Source organism: Rhinolophus ferrumequinum, chromosome 16 (genome assembly GCF_004115265.2).
Source record: "Rhinolophus ferrumequinum isolate MPI-CBG mRhiFer1 chromosome 16, mRhiFer1_v1.p, whole genome shotgun sequence".
Taxonomy (NCBI): domain Eukaryota; kingdom Metazoa; phylum Chordata; class Mammalia; order Chiroptera; family Rhinolophidae; genus Rhinolophus; species Rhinolophus ferrumequinum.
In genome coordinates this window covers 7,276,546-7,295,730 of record NC_046299.1, presented here as the reverse complement: position 1 = coordinate 7,295,730, position 19,185 = coordinate 7,276,546, and the positions used below count along the sequence as shown (strand labels likewise).

General features: G+C 40.5%; 1 protein-coding gene across 1 annotated transcript; it reads left to right on the top strand.

Moving 5' to 3' along the window:
* The first annotated feature begins 2,961 nt into the window (after window positions 1-2,961).
* On the top strand, window positions 2,962-14,026 carry BUB3 (BUB3 mitotic checkpoint protein). Its single transcript, XM_033131265.1, has 8 exons — window positions 2,962-3,183; window positions 3,629-3,823; window positions 4,401-4,470; window positions 6,678-6,829; window positions 9,324-9,482; window positions 10,802-10,979; window positions 11,235-11,451; window positions 13,676-14,026. Exons 2-8 carry the CDS (start codon window positions 3,629-3,631, stop codon window positions 13,683-13,685), a joined length of 981 nt encoding a protein of 326 aa, XP_032987156.1. The 5' UTR covers window positions 2,962-3,183; the 3' UTR covers window positions 13,686-14,026.
* The last annotated feature ends 5,159 nt before the right edge of the window (window positions 14,027-19,185 follow it).

Here is a 19,185-nt window from a genome sequence, read left to right as displayed (position 1 = left end):
CTAGGCAAAGAAAGCGCGAGAGGCAAAGGCGCCTCCCTACACCCTTTTGTTGTTGTTGTTGTTTATAGTTTGCATTGTACGTGGCTAAATGGCCGGAGCACAGGCAAGCACGTGCCGGTTCACGCTAAATGGGACGGTGGTGTGCTGCCCGGGCGCCAATGGACTTCCGCGTCCCGACAGCCGAGTTTCGCACCCGGCCTGGGAGGGCGCGTCACTGACAGACGAACCGCACAAGTGTCATGCAAATCCCAGAGTATAGCAAAGTTAGATCGCAGCCACCTGTTCCTTGTAAAACATTAGAAAAGGAAGCCTATGTTTAGACAAGGCCGAGGGTTGGTGTCACGTGGGACGAGCTCCTGGGTCCTCCTGCCTCTAGCCCCGGGCCTCCCAGCCCCCAACGGTCGGTGCAAAACTGCCCGGAGTCCGCAGCACAGACGCCAGGTTTCATCCTCTCGAAGGGGGAACATTTTTGTGATAGAATTGCCTCTTTGAGAGTAATTATCTGCATTTGTGAAAGTATACAAGACATCTGTAAACCGTCTATGTGACCCGCAATATTCTGTTTCAAATGCTTAGTCTGTTGTTCATTTTGAGGCCTTTTTAAAAAATCTTCTCACGTTAGATTTCATATAAATCGCAATTTATTTCAAGTTGACATCAGAAGGATGTTACCTGCGAATGCTGTTAGTTCAGTTGCATGTATTTCATTTCAACTGAGTTCAATAAATATTTACTGGGCCCTAGTACTTGCAGAGAACTATGCTAAATATTGAATATTCCAAGATGGAAAACAAAAGTGACACTGGATCCATTTTTTTCTGATTTATTTGGTACACATATTTTATTTCAATTAACTTTTCTCTTTCCAGATGACCCACTTTAAATTCTTTTCCTCAAAAGTTGCTACTTGCATATTCCATGCAGAAATAACCAAATTGCTTTCAAGGAACTACTTGTATAGGAATATTCCATCCATATCATTTTTGTTTGCATTTCAGTAGATGGCTTTTTTCCCAAGAGGTCAGGGTTTTAAAAGTATTGGGTCACTATATCCTTCCTAGGATGACTTTTCTTACAGGAAGTGGTTTCCTGTAGCCACTGTTGTCACTTAAGGGCAAAGTCTTGCCCTTAAGATTTCAGGGATGACCCTTTTCCAGTTTGTCATATAGTGGGTATTTCACTCTTTTGACTAATCCAGAAATTAGCAGTCAAAGGTGGTCCAACAGTGTAGTTTCTAGGAATTCCTCTCTCTTACTGGCAACTAAGTATTAAAACACATGCACACAGACACAGACACACACACACACACACACACTTTGGATATAAAATGTTGTTTAATAATCCATTGTGTCCAGATTTCCTATCTCAAGACTATCAATTCATTTGAATAATCAGCAAAATAATCAGCCTCCTTTCAGGTTCTAAACTGGATTTAAAAGATTGACGTTTCTTAAAACTCAAATCGAGTCCGGCTGCAACTGCCTGCCTAGAGGGGCCTGAATTATACACACACTGGATAATGAAATACACTTAGATTTTATTAGTGGATAATTCATGCTGAGAATCTCAAAACACTGATAGAATTAAATAAACAACTGGGAGAAGGAACCAAATACAATTATTTGGAGATAAAATTATTTAACCAAAGTTAGAATGGAGACAAGGCACTGCATTTTAAAATTCTTAACCTGGCCATTACCTCTTTGAAAGAGAAGAGAGAGACCCAAGTATGAGGACTACTGAGATGGGAGAGCAAGAATCTGTCCTTTTAGCAGTGATATCATCAATACAGTGAGGAGAAGGGTGGTTGGGTGTGCATTTATTGTGTCAAGAATTATAAAAGATGAGCACCTAAATCAGCATATGTGAATGAATAAAGACCAAACCTTTTTCTCTATTAATATACCTTAAAAATTAAACATTTCAACCTCAACAATTTCCTCTCATTTCATTCAAAGTCACGTAATAAGATTTTTTTTCACAAAAGACAATGAAAAAGAGTACTGATAGTATGGATTACATTGAAAATTTTCACTGAGCTTTTGATATTCAAAAGTAACTGAGTCACAGCATTTTAGTTACAAATTAAGTATTGCTTTTCTTTCATGGAGATCAAATCATTTCTTACTATGGAAGCAACCTTCTTGATTCTCCTATTTGTGGAGAATTCCAGAAGCAAAAAATGGAGCAAACTGAGCGTGCAACTCTAGGGAGTTGTTGGGGTGTTGGTGAGGTGAACAGGAAGAAGCTTGGAGCTGTCATTTTAGGGCCCTATTTAAACATATGTCTAAAGGAAGTTTTTGAGCTTTAACATATTGCAAATTGTTTTCCAGTCTGTCCACTTGTCCGGATAGCAAGTTCCTCCAGAGCAAGGACTGGTCTGGTTAATGCATCTTTCTAGTCTCTTACCAGGCCTGGCACACAATAAATGTTTGTGGAAAGATGGAATTAAGAGATAAAGCATAGTATATAATAAAGATGATTTTCTATGAGATCAACAGATCTTAAGACAATGGGAAACATGAGACCCTGGTTCCCATGCGGAAATTCCAGGAAAATGAGAAAAATTCGGGGCAAAATAATGCAATTAATTAGAGTAAATATGTCTTTCACCACTCCAACTTTTGGTTAACTTCATAGGCGTATGTACGTCCAGTGACAGAATAATTTAACTCTATAGAAGTATTGACCAGAAGGGGTTCTTGTGTCTACGAGATTAACTCAGACGGTGAAGCGCCCAGGGTGGAACTGGAAAAAGCACCTTTGGCGCCTACTATTCAGAGGACAGGCAGGGCATCGGCCTCAGGAAGACTACATCTCCCAGCCTGCTGCACACGGGCCGAGAAGGGGTGAGCGTAGTCTTGGCGCGATGCTCCTTGGGAGTTGTAGTTTTCACTCATCTAGCATGAGCCGGGGTGCCTCAGCCATGTGGTAAAGCTAGACCACGTGATCGGAAAAGCCGCGGTTTGCCTTTGAGCCGGAAGAGGATGACTGGGTTGACCGACGCCGGGCCTCCGAGCGGACTAATCGGAAGCCTAGAGTGAGACGTTGGCGTTTGAAATCAGCCAATGGCAGGCATTCGCTGGAACTTCCTCTCTGCCTCTTTCGCCCCGCTCGCGAATGCTGAGAGGGAAGCTAGTCGGCGGCGAGCGTCTGCGAACTTGTTTCTGAGGGGAACCCAAGGTAGCGGGGAGAGGCGACGGGGCGCAGAAGCGGGCACTCCCCGGGTCCGGAGCTGGCGGAACTGTTCGCAGGGAATGCGTTTCACTTCCATTGTCTTTTAGGAGCATCCAGGGCCGGGGGAGGGGCCGAGATGGAGGAGCCCGCAGAGGGGAGGGATGCGGAGGGCCAGGCTGAGGGCTGAAGTTAGGGGTGCGGAGGCGCGGGCCGGTGGCGTTGGGGCGCTTCAGGGCGGCGGGGGGGGGTCAAGGGGCGAATCGCCACCTTGGGGGAGGGGGCGAGTCCCGAGCGTGGCGGGCGCGCAGGCTTTGCGCAGGCGCAGAGACCCCGTCGCCGAGGTTTTCTAGGTCCTTCCCTTGTGGGGCTCCCACCACTGCCTAGCCGTCAGTCAGCCCGGCTCTCCGACCCCGCACCGTTCGGGGCCTCTGACTGGGCGCTTGTTCCGTAGATGACCGGTTCTAACGAGTTCAAGCTGAACCAGCCCCCCGAAGACGGCATCTCCTCGGTGAAGTTCAGCCCCAACACCTCTCAGTTCCTGCTGGTCTCCTCCTGGGACACGTCGGTGCGCCTCTACGATGTGCCGGCCAACTCCATGCGGCTCAAGTACCAGCACACCGGTGCGGTCCTGGACTGCGCCTTCTACGTAGGTGTCCGCAGTTTCCGGTTCTGCGCTCTGTGTGTGTTACGATGTCCCACGTTAATAGCAACCCTCTTCCAGTGTGGGCAGAGGCTGGTGTCCGTGGACTTATTTGGACAGCTCATTACATTTTCTCGAACGTTTGCCTTCAGCTGGATACTGGTTTTTGGCGTTGGGGACATGCAAACGTCGGAAACGCGTTGTCCCCTTAAAAGTGGAGTCTAATGGAATAGCTCTGCAAACAGTTTTGACATATGATAATTGTATTTGAAATTTGCAGCAAGGCGATAAAAATTGGCTGTCTTATTAGACGGAATAATAATAAGGCTTATTAGACTGTATTTATTAGTCAGTAGGAATGCCTGTTTATTCTTCAGCCCGTGTGGTGAACCGTTAACTCCCTGACAGTAGTTTCTGTGATCACTGATTGGCTTTACTTTTTGTGCTTTGTTTGTGTTTATAGTGAATAGTTGAGCCCAGTGTACTTCATGTGTGCATAAACTGAACAGTTGGCTGTAGAAACAGGAACTTTGAGACACTTTGTAAAACTCTGTTTCAAATGACTTGAAATTTTATTTTGTAGGATCCAACGCATGCCTGGAGTGGAGGATTAGATCATCAATTGAAAATGCATGATTTGAACACTGATCAAGGTAATATGGCCACCTTTCACCAGTTTGTTTTCTCAGCTAGTGTACTAGCGTATAAATGTTCATTTAGGAAGAGTAGTTTCTGAATTGCTTAATTCCCGAAGTTCTTAGACATAAGCAAACATGACTTGTATTTAGGAATTTTTTTGTTCCAATGATAACCATTAAGTTACCGATCACAAAGTAGTATGCATGTGTTTTTTCAGTAAAGCAAATTCTCATCTCTATCTCAAGTGTTCATGTGAAGGGACACTTAAGTCTTTGACGTTTCCCTTATCCTCAGAAGTGGACTGGACCTTGAGTTGGTGTACTTTTCATTAGGCTTTCCAGGACAGGGCTGATGTTTTAGAGTTCTCTTCAGAAGCTAATTTCGTGGAGACTGAAGGAAGATAGTTTTTTAAAAATCTAATGTTATAAAATAGCCAATCCTGCCCGGGAAATATATTAATCCTGTTTGTATCATTATTTAGCGTAGAATATGCTTCAGTTGGATGAATTAATAAGATGACACATTTTCTTTTAGTTAATAATTTCTTAAAGGCCCAGCCACCTCCAATTTTTTTTTCAGTTATAGTTGATATTCAGTATTACTTTATATTAATTGCAGGTGTACAGCATAGTATTAGGTTGGTGTAAAAGTAATTGGTTTAAAAGGTTGAAAATAATTGCAAAAACTGCAATTTCTTTTGCACCAACCTAATCGTTAGACATTTATATAATTTATGAAGCGATCCCCCAATAAATCTACTACCTACCTGGCATTATGCATAGTTATTATGTTATTGACTGTATTCCCTGTACTGTACTTTACATCCCTGTGATTATTTTGTAACTACTAATTTGTTCTTAATCCCTTCATCTTTTTTGCCCTGTCCCTCAACCCTCCTCCAAACTGGTAACCATCAGTTTGTTCTCTGTATCTATGAGTCTGTTTCTGTGGGTTTTTTCTTTGTTTATTCTTTAGATTCCACCTGTAAATGAGATAATATGGTATTTCTCTCTCTCTGCCAGACACCCAAATTGTTATGGTGACTTTGGAGCAGAGCAGAGATTGTGATGGAACCCAAATGCACAGAACTCTAGGGGAGCTGTTTTTTGTTTGTTTATTTTTTGGTATATGCATACATTAGACTAAGATATACTTGAAGGAGATGGTAAGGCACAGAGCGGTAACTAGAGGGTATGAGTTGGACAGTGGGAGGATAGGCACAATGTTTTGTCAAAATAACCCAATCAGAAGAGGCTTTTGCACAAAAGTCACTTTGTCATGTCACTTAAAACTGCAGATGTTCAGTTTTGTTTGCTAGCAGCTTAATCGACGTAAGTTAGTCTGCAGGACCTAGTCTTTAGGTCCTATTTGTTCAAAAGCTTAGGAGGAAAAAAACACGGAAAAGCAAACTTAAAGATTTTCGATACTAGAGACCATAATTAAGGGGATTAGCTATTTATTCTCTGAAGGTCATCGCTGAACTTCATGAGATTTTTCCTGTTTAGGTAGTGTTCCTGTTTGAAGGTCAAGACCACACATGTTGTTTCTTGCTGTTTGTGGCATAGATTCTGGCACATAGTAGACATTCACTAGATGTTAGTTGAATGAATTAATGAGACAATGAAGAGTTGAAATTAAAAGGAAAGAAATTGTGTACTGGGAATTTGACCATGAAAACGAAGTGGATTTATTCATCATAAGACTCCCTGCTTTCCTTATTTCCAGATCTCAGATAATCTCTTACCACTTAAATAAGTTTCTTATAAGCATTGGCTTAATTTGGTAAGTTTTATCCAGATCCAGACCAGAGTTACCCACTCATTTGTTCATTCAGCAGGCATTGAGCATACCTACCATGTATCAGAACCTGCACTAGATACAGTCAGAACCAGAGTTAAACAAGGTTCCTGATTTAAAGGAATCCAGAATCAAGTGAGGAAAGAAAGGAACACAGATATGCCATCATTTTAATGTGATCTGAAATTCAAGTCAGCCTTTGACATATACTGTGCCTGTGAAACATACTGTGCACTGTAAGGTGGACAGAGAAGAATGGATGACTTGTAGTCACGGAGAAATTTTTCTGTGTACAGATATTTCCATAGAGTTGGTGGGAGTGGATTCATAGTAGTCGAATGCACATTTCTTTCTGTTGTTCACTTGAGGAATCTTTGTTTAGTAGATTTAGTAAAACTAAGTGGTGTTTGTTTTTTTCCTATAGAAAATCTTGTTGGAACCCATGATGCCCCTATCAGATGTGTTGAGTACTGTCCAGAAGTGAATGTGATGGTTACTGGCAGTTGGGATCAGACAGTGAAATTGTGGGATCCCAGAACTCCTTGTAATGCTGGGACCTTCTCTCAGCCTGAAAAGGTAGGCACTTGACGTTTATGACAGGAATTACGGTCCTGGATTTGATGTGTGTCTGATGAAGATGGTATTGCATATAGAGGTTAAGACTTGACGAATTGATTTTACAAGCCCAAATACCTAGAAATATTTTGATGCAAAAGAAAATGTTGTCCAACTTTTTCCTGGCAGCTGTCATGTTTGTACTGTGAGTATGAGCTTAAATAATAAATTTCCATGTATTGTTAATACTTTAAATCCCAGGCCTCAAAAGCAACTCAGTGCTTTTTCAGAGAAGTCATTTAGCAAAGTCCGTTCAGTTATCTTAAATTGGGTTTGACGTGCCCAAACCAGAAAGTGGGATGGAGCATCGCTCATTTTCACTTACGACCCGAGGGTTCATCTGAGTTTACTGTTAAGGGGGTTAAATGGGTTATTTCAAGTTGAAGGAGAAAGTTGGCTCATGTTCCCTGGCTTTGACCAGTTATTTCTTTATTTTTAATACTGACATATGTAGTTTGAAGACTAGTGAGCGAAGCTTCTTAAAACTGGATCTTTGTGTATTATTCTAACTTTTTATCTGTACAGGGAAAGTAATGGAGTGTTCTTGCTGTATCCTCATCAGACTTTAGGTGGTAGTTAATTTTCCACCTAAAGATTGTTTTCGCAGTTTAAAAGTATCCTTAAGTCTGTTTTCTCAATGTAAATACACTATTCAGTTCTGTTAGCCATCATTATATACTGTAGTGCATCCAAAGAGCCATTATTTTTGTCACATCACAGTCGAAGCTACTCCTGGCAAGACCTTTGTTCAGAATAAAATAATTGCATTGTTTCTAGTTTTGATTTATGGTTGTATGTAACATGTTAAGAGTTGTGATAAATTGCTGACAGAATATCATATAATAGACAGCCACACTGAATCAAGCTGCTTATTGGTTCAGCAAGGTTCATTATGTCACTTTTTTTAATACTTTCTTTGATAAATGTATATGCCTAGTCAGTAGCATGACAGTGGTTTCATTTGATTTACGATCAATGGGGATAGAAAGCACTATTAGAATCTTGTGTGTCACCTGTATAAAGATTTAAGATAAAATTCCCACTCTGGTTGTACTATGACAAATCGATTTCTTTCTGGATTTTGTGCTTTTTAAGTTTGGTGTTTTCATGTGTCTTAGGTTAATTTCTATTTTTCTACAAACATTTTGTTTTCTGAGTAAACTGGTAAACCTTATATTTTTCTTATTTAAATATGCCTGTATTAAATCTACTGTTTTGATTTTTTTTAATTCCTTGTTTTTCCTTTGATCAAAATAGTTGTTGAATTTTAAGGCCAGATTTAGGAGACTATCGGGTGTTATACCATTAAGCCTAACTTGGTATTTTTTGACTGGTGATACGTAGTTAACACATTAGTGATTACTAACTGTATGGTTTAATTACTGAATGTTAAAGAGATGTCATACCATTTTATGGAACCTCTTCATTTTTTTATAATGATTCTTCAGGTTTTAAAATACTAAATCAGATTAGAGTTGCTTATTAATTGAAAGTAATACAACAATAGCTAGGTATCTGAAGTCTAGATTAAAAAAAAATTTAACCTGATCAAAAATAATACATTTTGCCACCATTTTCATGAGTTTGCTGTCTCTGTTTGGTCCCCGAATAACCTATTTGAAAATAATCACTAAATGGTTGCATATAGGAATACTATGATTTATTATAAAGGAATTTTTTGTGGAAATGGTTTTAATATTGAAGAAAAATCATTATGAAGGAAAAAATAAATACTTTTATGGGAGAATATGCTTTTTAAATTTTCCCTAAAGATGAACTTTATCTTAGATGTTTACTATGACATCAGGGCATGAGAATTTGCTTTGTCATATGCCAGACCACCGTCCTTGTCTTTTAATTTTGAGTTTGTATGCTACCAAAGCAACTAAGCAGCTAATTAACGATGCCTCCCTTGCTCTTCCTGGAAAGGCCTTTTATTTAGTGTGACAGGTGGGAAAGTCAAGATTTTTAGAGTTACAACATGAAATCTCATTCCAAAAGGTGGTTATAGAAAAATAACTTTGAAAATGATTGTTTTATGAAAAGCCAGAAACCCCTTGAAAGGTATCTTGAATTGTTTTATGGGTTTATTGTGTCCTTTATGAGTATTTTTTACTTTTTTATTGTCACTAACTGAAACAGGGCTGGAAAAATTGTTTAATAATTTAATTTGTTTTGGTAGTGAAGCAAATTATGTCTTCAAAAGTTTTTACAGAATTAATGAGTACGTACATTATATGATACTTGGTTAAGTATTAAGAATACCTTGGGTTTATTATTTTGTGTGAATTATTTGGTTTGTGTAATTGTAGTACTCGAAATTTGGTACCTAATGTTTGAGAACCTGATCAGCTAAGCTTTTTATGGTTTTATGATTAGTGGACTTTATTTTGGGGCACAGATGTCATTTTGGGGCAAGTAGATGATTTTTACAAGGTTTGGTCTTTCTTGAAAGGTGTATACCCTCTCAGTGTCTGGAGACCGGCTGATTGTGGGCACCGCTGGCCGTAGGGTGTTGGTGTGGGATCTGCGGAACATGGGGTACGTGCAGCAGCGCCGGGAGTCCAGCCTCAAGTACCAGACGCGCTGCATACGCGCATTTCCAAACAAGCAGGTGTGGCCCTCGTACCCTTCCCCCCCTTTTTGGAATTTGAAAATAATCTGATCTTATATAATGATTTTGGTCACTGCCTTTTAAAACTTTTCTCTCCTTCCCTCCTTTTTTTGAGTGGTGATTTAGAATTTGCTGTTAGGTATGTTTTCTACATCCTTGTGTTAAAAGGTAGTGCGTTAACCCAATTTTAGAGAAGACCTTGATGTTCAGAGAGGCTGCGTAATCTGGCAGTGGTTTGAGTAGAGGTCTTCTGATTCCATGTTGATCCTCGTCCAGGATGCTTGACAGACATCCAGTAATCACGGAGAATTTGGCAGATACGTCAGTTTACAAGCCAGCGAACTCAAATTTGAATCTGGAATTTGCTGTTCTCTTGCTCTCTCTTTTTTTTTTTTTGCGTAACCCCAGTACTGATAGAGTTCTTTAGCCAGTCTAACAGAGCAGAACTTGGATTTTTTTGTTTTTTTCAAGAATGCCACTGAGGTTAGAGAGGCAGTGCCCTTCATATAATGACTAACTCTTGATGTATAGGGTGGGTCATCCTTCCATCATCATTGCTAAATGAGCTTACCCTGTTGATTAGTGAGCCCCTTCTCCCTGCAAATGCTTAACATTCGAGGGGGTGGTGTGGTCAGCTGCTATACAGGAATTTTGCAGGAGGAAAAGTCATTAAAAATAACAGATATCTTGGAGTCTTATGGCTGTCCTTTAGTGGTTGTGGAGCTTGAAGCAATTATGTCAATTACTCTTTTGGTCCTTTATCTTAAAAGGTTAGTACCTCAAGTGGTGATCACATTTTTTCCCAGAGTATGTTAATTTCTATTGCTAATAAGGAATTGCAGTTTCTTGCAACTTCAGAGATTTAAATACATGATTAAAATATGCTTGCATTTATAAATATTTTTATGTCTTATATCTAAAATTTTCTGTCAGAATGTTTCTCCAGTTTATAATGGAAGTTTAACGAAAAGTAAGATTTTTTGTTGTTGTTGTTCCATAAGTAATTTTTTAGGAATAAATCTTTTTCATACTTTGAAGAATTAAAAAGAAGTAAAGTATAGATTTCATATCTATCTCTTTGACATAAGAAAAGCAAGTGATAGCCTTTTTTGTTTTTTTAATAAAACGAGTATTAGTGTTCTTAAACTTTTGCAACTGTCATAACTGTTAGTACAGCTTAAGCACTTTGTTAAAACCTGGCCATGCTTGCTTTTCCTTTTTGAAGTAATTTTCTTTAGTGTGGGTTGAATTTGGGAATTAGTGCCTTATTTTTGGAAGCTGGATTCACCCTTCTTGGCCTTCTGGCTCCCTCTTGGCAGGGTTATGTATTGAGCTCTATTGAAGGCCGAGTGGCGGTTGAGTACTTGGACCCAAGCCCTGAGGTTCAGAAGAAGAAGTATGCCTTCAAGTGTCACAGACTAAAAGAAAATAATATTGAACAGATTTACCCAGTCAATGCGATTTCCTTTCACAACATCCACAACACATTTGCCACAGGTAACGTATGGCATGTTAACCTGTACCTAATCGTTAAGGTAGCATCATTTTCCTATTGAACAGTAGACATATGTAGGCAGAGGTTTTTTTTAAAAACATTGTGCTTGCTTTGTATGGTATTGAAGGGGGAAAAAAATCTGGTACAGTACTTCAGGAAAATTTACCTTCTGTGACCTTAAAAACTAACTGTTTGTTCACGTTTTTTTCTGTATCTGTTTTTAAGAACCACTTTAACTCTTTCAAAATGACTTGCAGGTGGTTCTGATGGATTTGTAAATATTTGGGATCCGTTTAACAAAAAGCGGTTGTGCCAGTTCCATCGGTACCCCACCAGTATCGCATCACTTGCCTTCAGTAATGACGGCACCACACTTGCAATAGCATCATCATATATGTATGAAATGGATGACACGGAGCATCCTGAAGATGGTATCTTCATTCGCCAAGTGACAGATGCAGAAACAAAACCCAAGTGAGTATGCTTCACCTGTATTTGAGCCTTTTCTTGCATTCAACCCAGGATTTATTAATTTTTCTAAATTCATGAATAGCATTGTTGATGCCTGCTCGATATTACAGCTGACTGTAGGGCTGGAGTTGATTTTATCTTGTTCTCCCAAGCTTTCAATATCCGTAGGTTGATAGACGTCTGATGGATAAAATTGTGCCTAGTTGTTTTGTAGAGAAGAATGTCAAACTCTCATTCTTCTTGAATAGGCACTATTATTTGACTCTCTGGAGTTATTACTAGCTCATTGCTTCAAAATTAAGTTGAGGAATTCAAGAATAATTTATTTAAGCAAAATTCTATTTAAGATATTTGAGAATTTGAACATCCAAAAATCTTTCCTCTCCACAGAGGTTGTTTCTTTAATATTTACACAAAATGAATGACCTTCAGGTCTTATTGGAAACGCAGAGTAATACGGCCTTGCCGGGAGTAGCAAATTTCCTTAGTTTTGAATTTTTTGAGATGTCCTTGGCTCTTGGTGTTAACTGTTGACAGAGAGGAACCATTTACATTTTTTGGTACCAACAAGGCAAAGCTCTTTACCTAATGACCTGTACCAGGCTTAAGGGAAAACTGATACTTAGGCGCTTGTTAAACCATAAAAAGACCCACCTCGGGTGTCCTGTCTTGTTCCTTGTCCCTCTCTACCCAGGCCCTGGCAGGGAGTCCTCAACAAATATTCATGCAATAACAAATATTTATGAATGTTTTGAGGATTGCAATATTTTTCTGAATTAAAATGGTCTAGCACCCTTGCTAAATTGAGTCCCTGAGAGAGGGCAGCATATTAAATATTCAACATCATGTATATTTTTATGGGTTTGTCTTTGGAAAAGACTAAGCATGTGAAGCCTGTGCATAAAGGGCTGTGTCTGCATTCAATCTCTCACTTTTGTATCTCTTGTCCTGGCCGGCCATTTTGATCTCAGCGCTGTTCTTTTTTTCTTTTGAACTTGTAGGTCACCATGTACTTGACAAGATTTCATTTAAGTGCCATGTTGATGCTAATAAAACAATTTGTAATCCTTAACAGTGGATTTATTACTATTAACAAAGAAACCAGGGGAAAGTACTAATTTTAGTATTATAAGAACCTGAAAACAATGGAAAAGAGGTTTTTACTGACTTTTTTTTTTTTTTTTTAAATAAGGACTTTCTTTAAGTGCATGAGATGGTTTGATGGTTTGCTTCATTAAAGGTATTCGGGCAAACAAAACTGAAGGGCAGTGAATGCACTTTTGAGAATCAGTTTTGGCCTTGATGATTTTGTTTCCAGTGTGGAAATAAATGTTTGTAAATAAATATAGGTAATAAAATCCCTTTGCATTCTTTCTGGACCTTAAATGGTAGAGCAGAAGGCTCTTGAGCCATTTGTTTCTTTTGCTGGTTGTAGTTGCTCATTCTGAAGCTGCTTCAGACTGCCTCCTGAGGAGGTTAATCTACAATTAAACAATATTTCCTCTTGGCCTTCCATTATTTTCTGAAGCAGATGGTTCATCATTTCCTGGGCTGTTAAACAAAGCGGGGCTAAGGTTAGACTCTTGGGAATCAACTAGTTTGCAATCTTATTAGGGCGCAGAAGGAAAACTAATAAGAAAACCTCCTAACATCATTTTGGGACTGTAAACAATTATTTATTAGCAAACAATTGATCCCAGAAGGGCAAATTGTTTGAGTCAGTAATGAGCTGAGAAAAGACAGAGCATATCTGTGTATTTGGAAAAATAATTGTAACGTAATTGCAGTACATTTAGACAGGCATCTATTTGGACCTGTTTCTCTCTCTAAATGAATTTTTGGAAACATTAATGAGGTTTACATATTTCTATGACATTTATATAGTTCTCATGTCCATTTCAGTTGCCCAGCCGCTGGTGATTAAGCTTAAAAAGAAAAAAATGATAGTGAGAATGAGATTCATTTCAATGTAATGCCCTGGAGCAGAACACGAACTTAGCTTGGCTTATTCTAGGGGGTTCCAAATAGTGTTTTTATTGTCATACTTCTTGTTTTACTTATATGCAAATGTATGTTTCTGAATGGTACTTAGACCTTTACTAGAATTTATTTTATCTATGATGTATTTTTCAAAAATTCTTTTGATACAGAGTAAGGTCTTATTTTTATTAAAAATTTCAGTGAAAACTTAGTGAAAGACTGAACCCATCTATTTTCTTCATTGCAGGTCCACCTAATCATCTCGTGAAAGTGGTTTCTCTATGGAAAGTTTTGTTTTCCTTCCTACAAATCCGTGCTTTTCCCCTCAAGGATGTGTTAGAGTCATTGTGGACATGTTACTTAGTATGTGGATTTCTCTGTTTTCTGTCTGACACAAAAAGCTTGCCTGCGTCCTTTCTTACTGACTTTGTGAGGGTGGAGTCTGGTGTCCTCGTGCAGTGGTCAGAAGAATTGTTTTTCTCCAGCAAACACAGTTGTCTGAGCAGCTTGATCTCTTTTTTGTAAAATAATCCAACCCGTTATTTCCATGCTGTCTAATAAATCAGAGATTCAGAACCCTTAAATGTTGGATGTTTTCAAATGTTGGTAATTAATGTAATTTACTTAGTGAAAAGGCTTCTGGAGAGCGGAGCTCCCTTTATCAGGGGCCTGGTGGGGATGACATTTTACCTTTAGGTCCACACTGTCTCATTTCATTATGTCTATACTGATGTACATTGGGATTCAGTCCTGGATAAAGTGATCTGTTGGAGTTCTGCCATTTCCCTCGTGCCTTCTTGCTGGATCAGCAGGGCCCTTGAGCCAGCGGTGCAGCTTTATAGGATGGGTGCAGACTATGCGTGCCCTGTGGCACGATTTGCTCCCAGCCGTGCTGGTGCAGTAGGGCTCACGCAGCTCGGACCTCCCTGTGCTGTGGCAGCCATGGTGCGCACACAGAACCGAATGACAGACCTGTCTGTACTTATCCATCAAATGCTCAATCACAGTGAAGCCCTGGGGATGGTAAATAATGTAATAGCCAGGAACTAACTGATGGTATTGGTTTTTTAGTGTGATTATGTGCCTTTTGAAGTCATAACCACTTGGTTGAGGACAGAACATAAAAACATTTAACTGAAAGAGAATTAATATGATATCGTAAAAGGTGACTAAATTAAAGCAGTGTTAGGGACCTGTTTTTGAACTTGTGTGGGAGAGCTTTTTTTTGTGGTTTCACCTGGATGTCCTGTTGTCTTGTGAAAGCAAATGTATCTTAACCCTAAATACAAGGTGTGATCAAAACATACAGTGAATGTTTAAATAAAAATTATTACAGCAAAAGACACATTGCCGTTAATCTCCCTCAGAATACTCCCCGTCTCTTGGAGCATACTTATCCCATTATTCTTGCCATTTTCTGAAGCAGTTCTGGAAGTCCTCTTTTGTGTGTCTAGTTGAGCTGCCTCAATGTCTCCTGAATCATATTGACTTTGGAGAAGAGCCAGAAGTCGCATGGTGCCAGCTCCGGTGAATCTGGAGCCAGATCCGGTAAATAAGATGGATGAGGATGCACCATAATGTGTTTGACAGAAATTGCTGTCTACCAGAAGTGAAGTGTGACACAGCCTTTCTGTTGTGACCACAAAATACAGTGAATGCTGGCTGCCCAATGCCATCCAATGGAAAGACAGGGATCTTCAATACAGGAAGTGGCGTGTTGAACCTTAGTAACAGTGTGTGACAAGTTTCAACTTGTTCAGTGCAGTCAGTCGGATGTGAGCTAAGGTTAAGAGAAGGTGTGTTTTAAAGTGTGCTGTAAATCATCCTACATCATAACAGCGCTCCATGTCACACATCGCTTCTAGTGTGCGGCAATTTTTGTCAAAAACATGACGGTGTGTCCTCATCCACCTTATTCACTGGATATGGTGCCCGTGCGGCTTCTGGCTCTTCCCCAAAGTCAAAATAATTCAGGACCTTGAGGCAGCCATGACAGCACAGCTATAGACACTCACGAAAGAGGACTTCCAGAATTGCTTCAGAAGGTGACAAGAATGATGGGATAAGTGTGTTTGGGGGCGGGGGGAGTATTTTGAGGAGGATTAACGGCAAAGTTTCTTCTACTTTTATAAATTGGTTTGATTTAAACATTCGCCGTATTGTTTGATCACACCTCATACGTCTCCTTGCCTCCCTTGGAGACCTCTAGACTAGCTCTCTTACAGTTGTCTGTTTATGGTTGTACCCACCTTTTCTCCAGTGCTGCAGGAATAGTGTCTTAGCGTTTTCACTGGTTTCCAGGTACCCACGTTTTCATCTTTATGTATTTCTGTTCATCTTTTCTTTCTGCTGCTGCTACCCCTCTGCCTTAAAGACTCCCCCCACCCACCTTGGGGCAGTGCCCCAGCCTCCAGTCTCTGCCCCAAGTCTTCTGTCTTCTGGAACAGTGACCTTCCAACGTTTTAACTGCAAGCCAAGTATGATGGATTTGAATCACGGTCTAGAACACACAGGCCAATACACTGTGTAACAGAGAAGTTTTATGAAACATTGTCTTCTGTATATGTGATGCATCCATTTGCTTTTTCTTTTTTTAAAGAAAAGCTGATTACGGCCTCCTGAACTGATTTTATAACAAATGCCTTGCCGTTTGAACAAACTGCCTTATACCACACAAGACTAAAAAAACTCTTGCTCTTCTTACCATGCTGTGTTTGGGGTCCTCCAGCGTCCCCCATAAGACCGGGTCTTATATTAATTTTTGCTCCAAAAGATGCATTAGAGCGGATGGTCCGGCTAGGTCTTGTTTTCGGGGAAACACAGTAGTAGCCTTTTAATCACGTCTTAAGAAGGCGAGCTTCTTCCGAGGGCTGCAGATCACCAGAAAGGGACTGCTCTCTGTCAAGTTGCTCTCAGAAGAATGGGGGTAGGACTGACCTTGGCTGGGAATTCTGACTAAGTGGGTGGACGTGTCCTGGTGGCAGCAGTATCTGGTTGACTTCCTTCCACTGGGTAGAAGCTGAGATCTGTGCGAGCAGGTTCTCCTTTGTTCTGGGCGAATCCAGGCCCTGTTAGAAGGTCAAGGTCAGACTGCCCGGTGTACCTTGCCATTCAAGCCCTGCATTGTTTTGCTTTGGTTATTTGTTCAATTGTTTCCTAAAGTGTTTTGCTATGCACTTAGATCTCTTCAGTGGAAAAGTATTCTATTCTGGTCAGAGAAGACTACATTTCCCCCCTTAGTGAGAGGACACTGCACATTAGCCTACTAAGAGCGTGGAGAATGCCAGCAGTGAAGAAATGCCTGTAACTTGGTTAAACTGGTTTTCCCCAAATGTCTTTGACCCCGAGCCTCTACTCTCTGCCCGATTCCTCCCCATTTTACTTTTTACCATTCCCCCCTAAACACTGGCGTTCTCTTACTCTGAGTGGCAGGCTATTTGCTTCACTTACTCCCATGCATATGTTGATCCCCAAATTTCACAGTCTGCTGGGGCGGGGGGAGGGTTCCTTTTTCAGGATTGCTCTTTGACTTTTCATCTGAATCCTGCCAGGTCCTGTTCATGACCCCCTTTTCCAAGAAGCCTTCCATCCTGGCTTCAGCTCAAAAAGAATGTGCCCTTTCTCCAAACCTGGATGAAACATGCTTATTTGCCATTGGCAGTTACTCGTATTATCTGGCATTTTAACATTTTTGTATGTGCATGTCTTGCCCCCCCACTACATTCTGTCAAGAGCAGGGACCACATCGTTTTGTATATCCAAATGCACGGACGCTGGGCCATTTTGACGTTACTGCGTGAGAGTCCCTTTTTCAAAATAATTTTCAATGTAATTTTGGAATAGTATCCAGTGCACTGGACCTTTGTGAATTCATTCAGTAAGCATTTAGTAACTTAGAGAGGTAATGTGTTCGTTGTAGAAAAGTTTAGATAACAGAATGCAAAAAGGAATTACACCATCACACAATTCGACAGTAGAAGATAACATTTTGGTGTGTATCCATCCTTCAGAATTCTCTGTGCTTATTTCTCTATGAATAAAAGTTTGTTGACCACATCATGTGAAAATGGGTGAAGATTTGAAGATTTCATTTGAGATGGTGTGTGGTACAGGCCATGTGGCTTCATGGCCTTTATTTTGGGGGGTCATCATCAGTGTACTTTGGAGTAATGGCTGGCTGCTCACCCCCTAGAGCATCTGAAGCCTGGATGCAAGAGCTCCTGTAACAGTGGCTGAGGAGTCTGGCCCCTGGGAGTTCAATGACGAGGACTTCAAATTTGCACCTCCCGTGTCACATGGAAAAGTACTCCAGATGGCTGGGGACAGTTTGTAAAGGAGCTGCTTCTCACTTACACTGGGCTCTTACTCTTCCAGAAAGAGGCAGCAGGTGCCCACTTACCTGTGGCTAAGACGCTCCTGAGCAACACTGGGAGGCCAGTTAGAATATAGTTTTATAAACTTGGATTGTATGTAAGAATCCTGCTTTGTATACTGAATGTGTTAGGAAAATTCTCCCTTAATTTATTTTTGCTTTATGTTTAATAGACACCTAGTATTTGACTATTTGAACTAATATTTAGTGCCCGCTGAATGCTCAGCACTGGTAGGTGCCGGGGCTCCAATGCTAAGTAGGATAAAGTCCGTCCCCTTACTGGGTTTCCAGTCGGGCAGGAAGTGTGGCTGGGAGTGACGAGCATACTGACAATTACAGCAGCGTGAGAAACGGTACGATACCGGAGCGTGACCACATTTGGTTTTCAAGCACTTTGCTGTGGTCCTCACTTCCACTAACCTGTCAGCGAAGAGGGCAGTTAAGTTTGGCAATTACTCTTAAATTGAAGCTCGTATAACTGGTTAATGCAGGTGCCGTGACAACCTGTGCGCCCAGAAAAGGGGACAGAAAACCCCCGTTTGAGAACCTGGTAGTACCTTAAAGAGGAATGAGTCTAGCAAGACGCTGTAAAGTGCTCCCTCACCTGTGTGGTCTGGAACTGCATATGCTCGTTTATCAGGTAGGGCAGCATGGTGAGTCCAGCCTTTGAACCTGGCTTCGAATCCCAACTGCTGGCTTAATTCATTGCGTCACTGGCCAAGTTACTTTCTGAACCTCCGTTTCCTCATCTGCAAAATGAAGATACTGCCTAACTCATGGAGTTATAAATGAGTATATGGAGTGTTATTAGGGTGTGCGAATACACAGTGAAGAGCAAATCCTTGCTCTATTTGGATGAGAAATAATCCATTGCTCTGTTATTAGCTGACTTTTCAGGTTTGTGGTTCCTAGTTCTTAAATTTGCCAGTATATTTATCTTTCAAAAAACATTTATGAGCTTTCAAACATTCAGAAAAACTCAACGAATCGCACCCACCATCCAGATTTTAAAATGGTAATATTTTGCCATATTCACTTCATCTCTGTTTTAAAAAAAATCTGCACATACTTGATTGAAGCTTCATTTGTAATCCCGCCCTCACCCCATTCCCATTTTCCATTAAATATTGTACTCATTTATGCCTTTATGCTCATGTGGTGTCCATATTATGTTTTAAGAAATATGCCTAAACGGTGTACTCTCTATCTTGGAATGAACCCCCCCGTTCAACGTCAAATGTGGTTAGGATGTAGAGAGAAAGGGACAAAGCTACAGACAGGATCACTTGTAGGGAAACAGCTAAGCAGCCCCAGGATTGTACAGTGGAGTGGCTGAGCTGAGCGCCCCACTTTCTCGAAGTAGGTGATCAGCCATCGTTACAAAA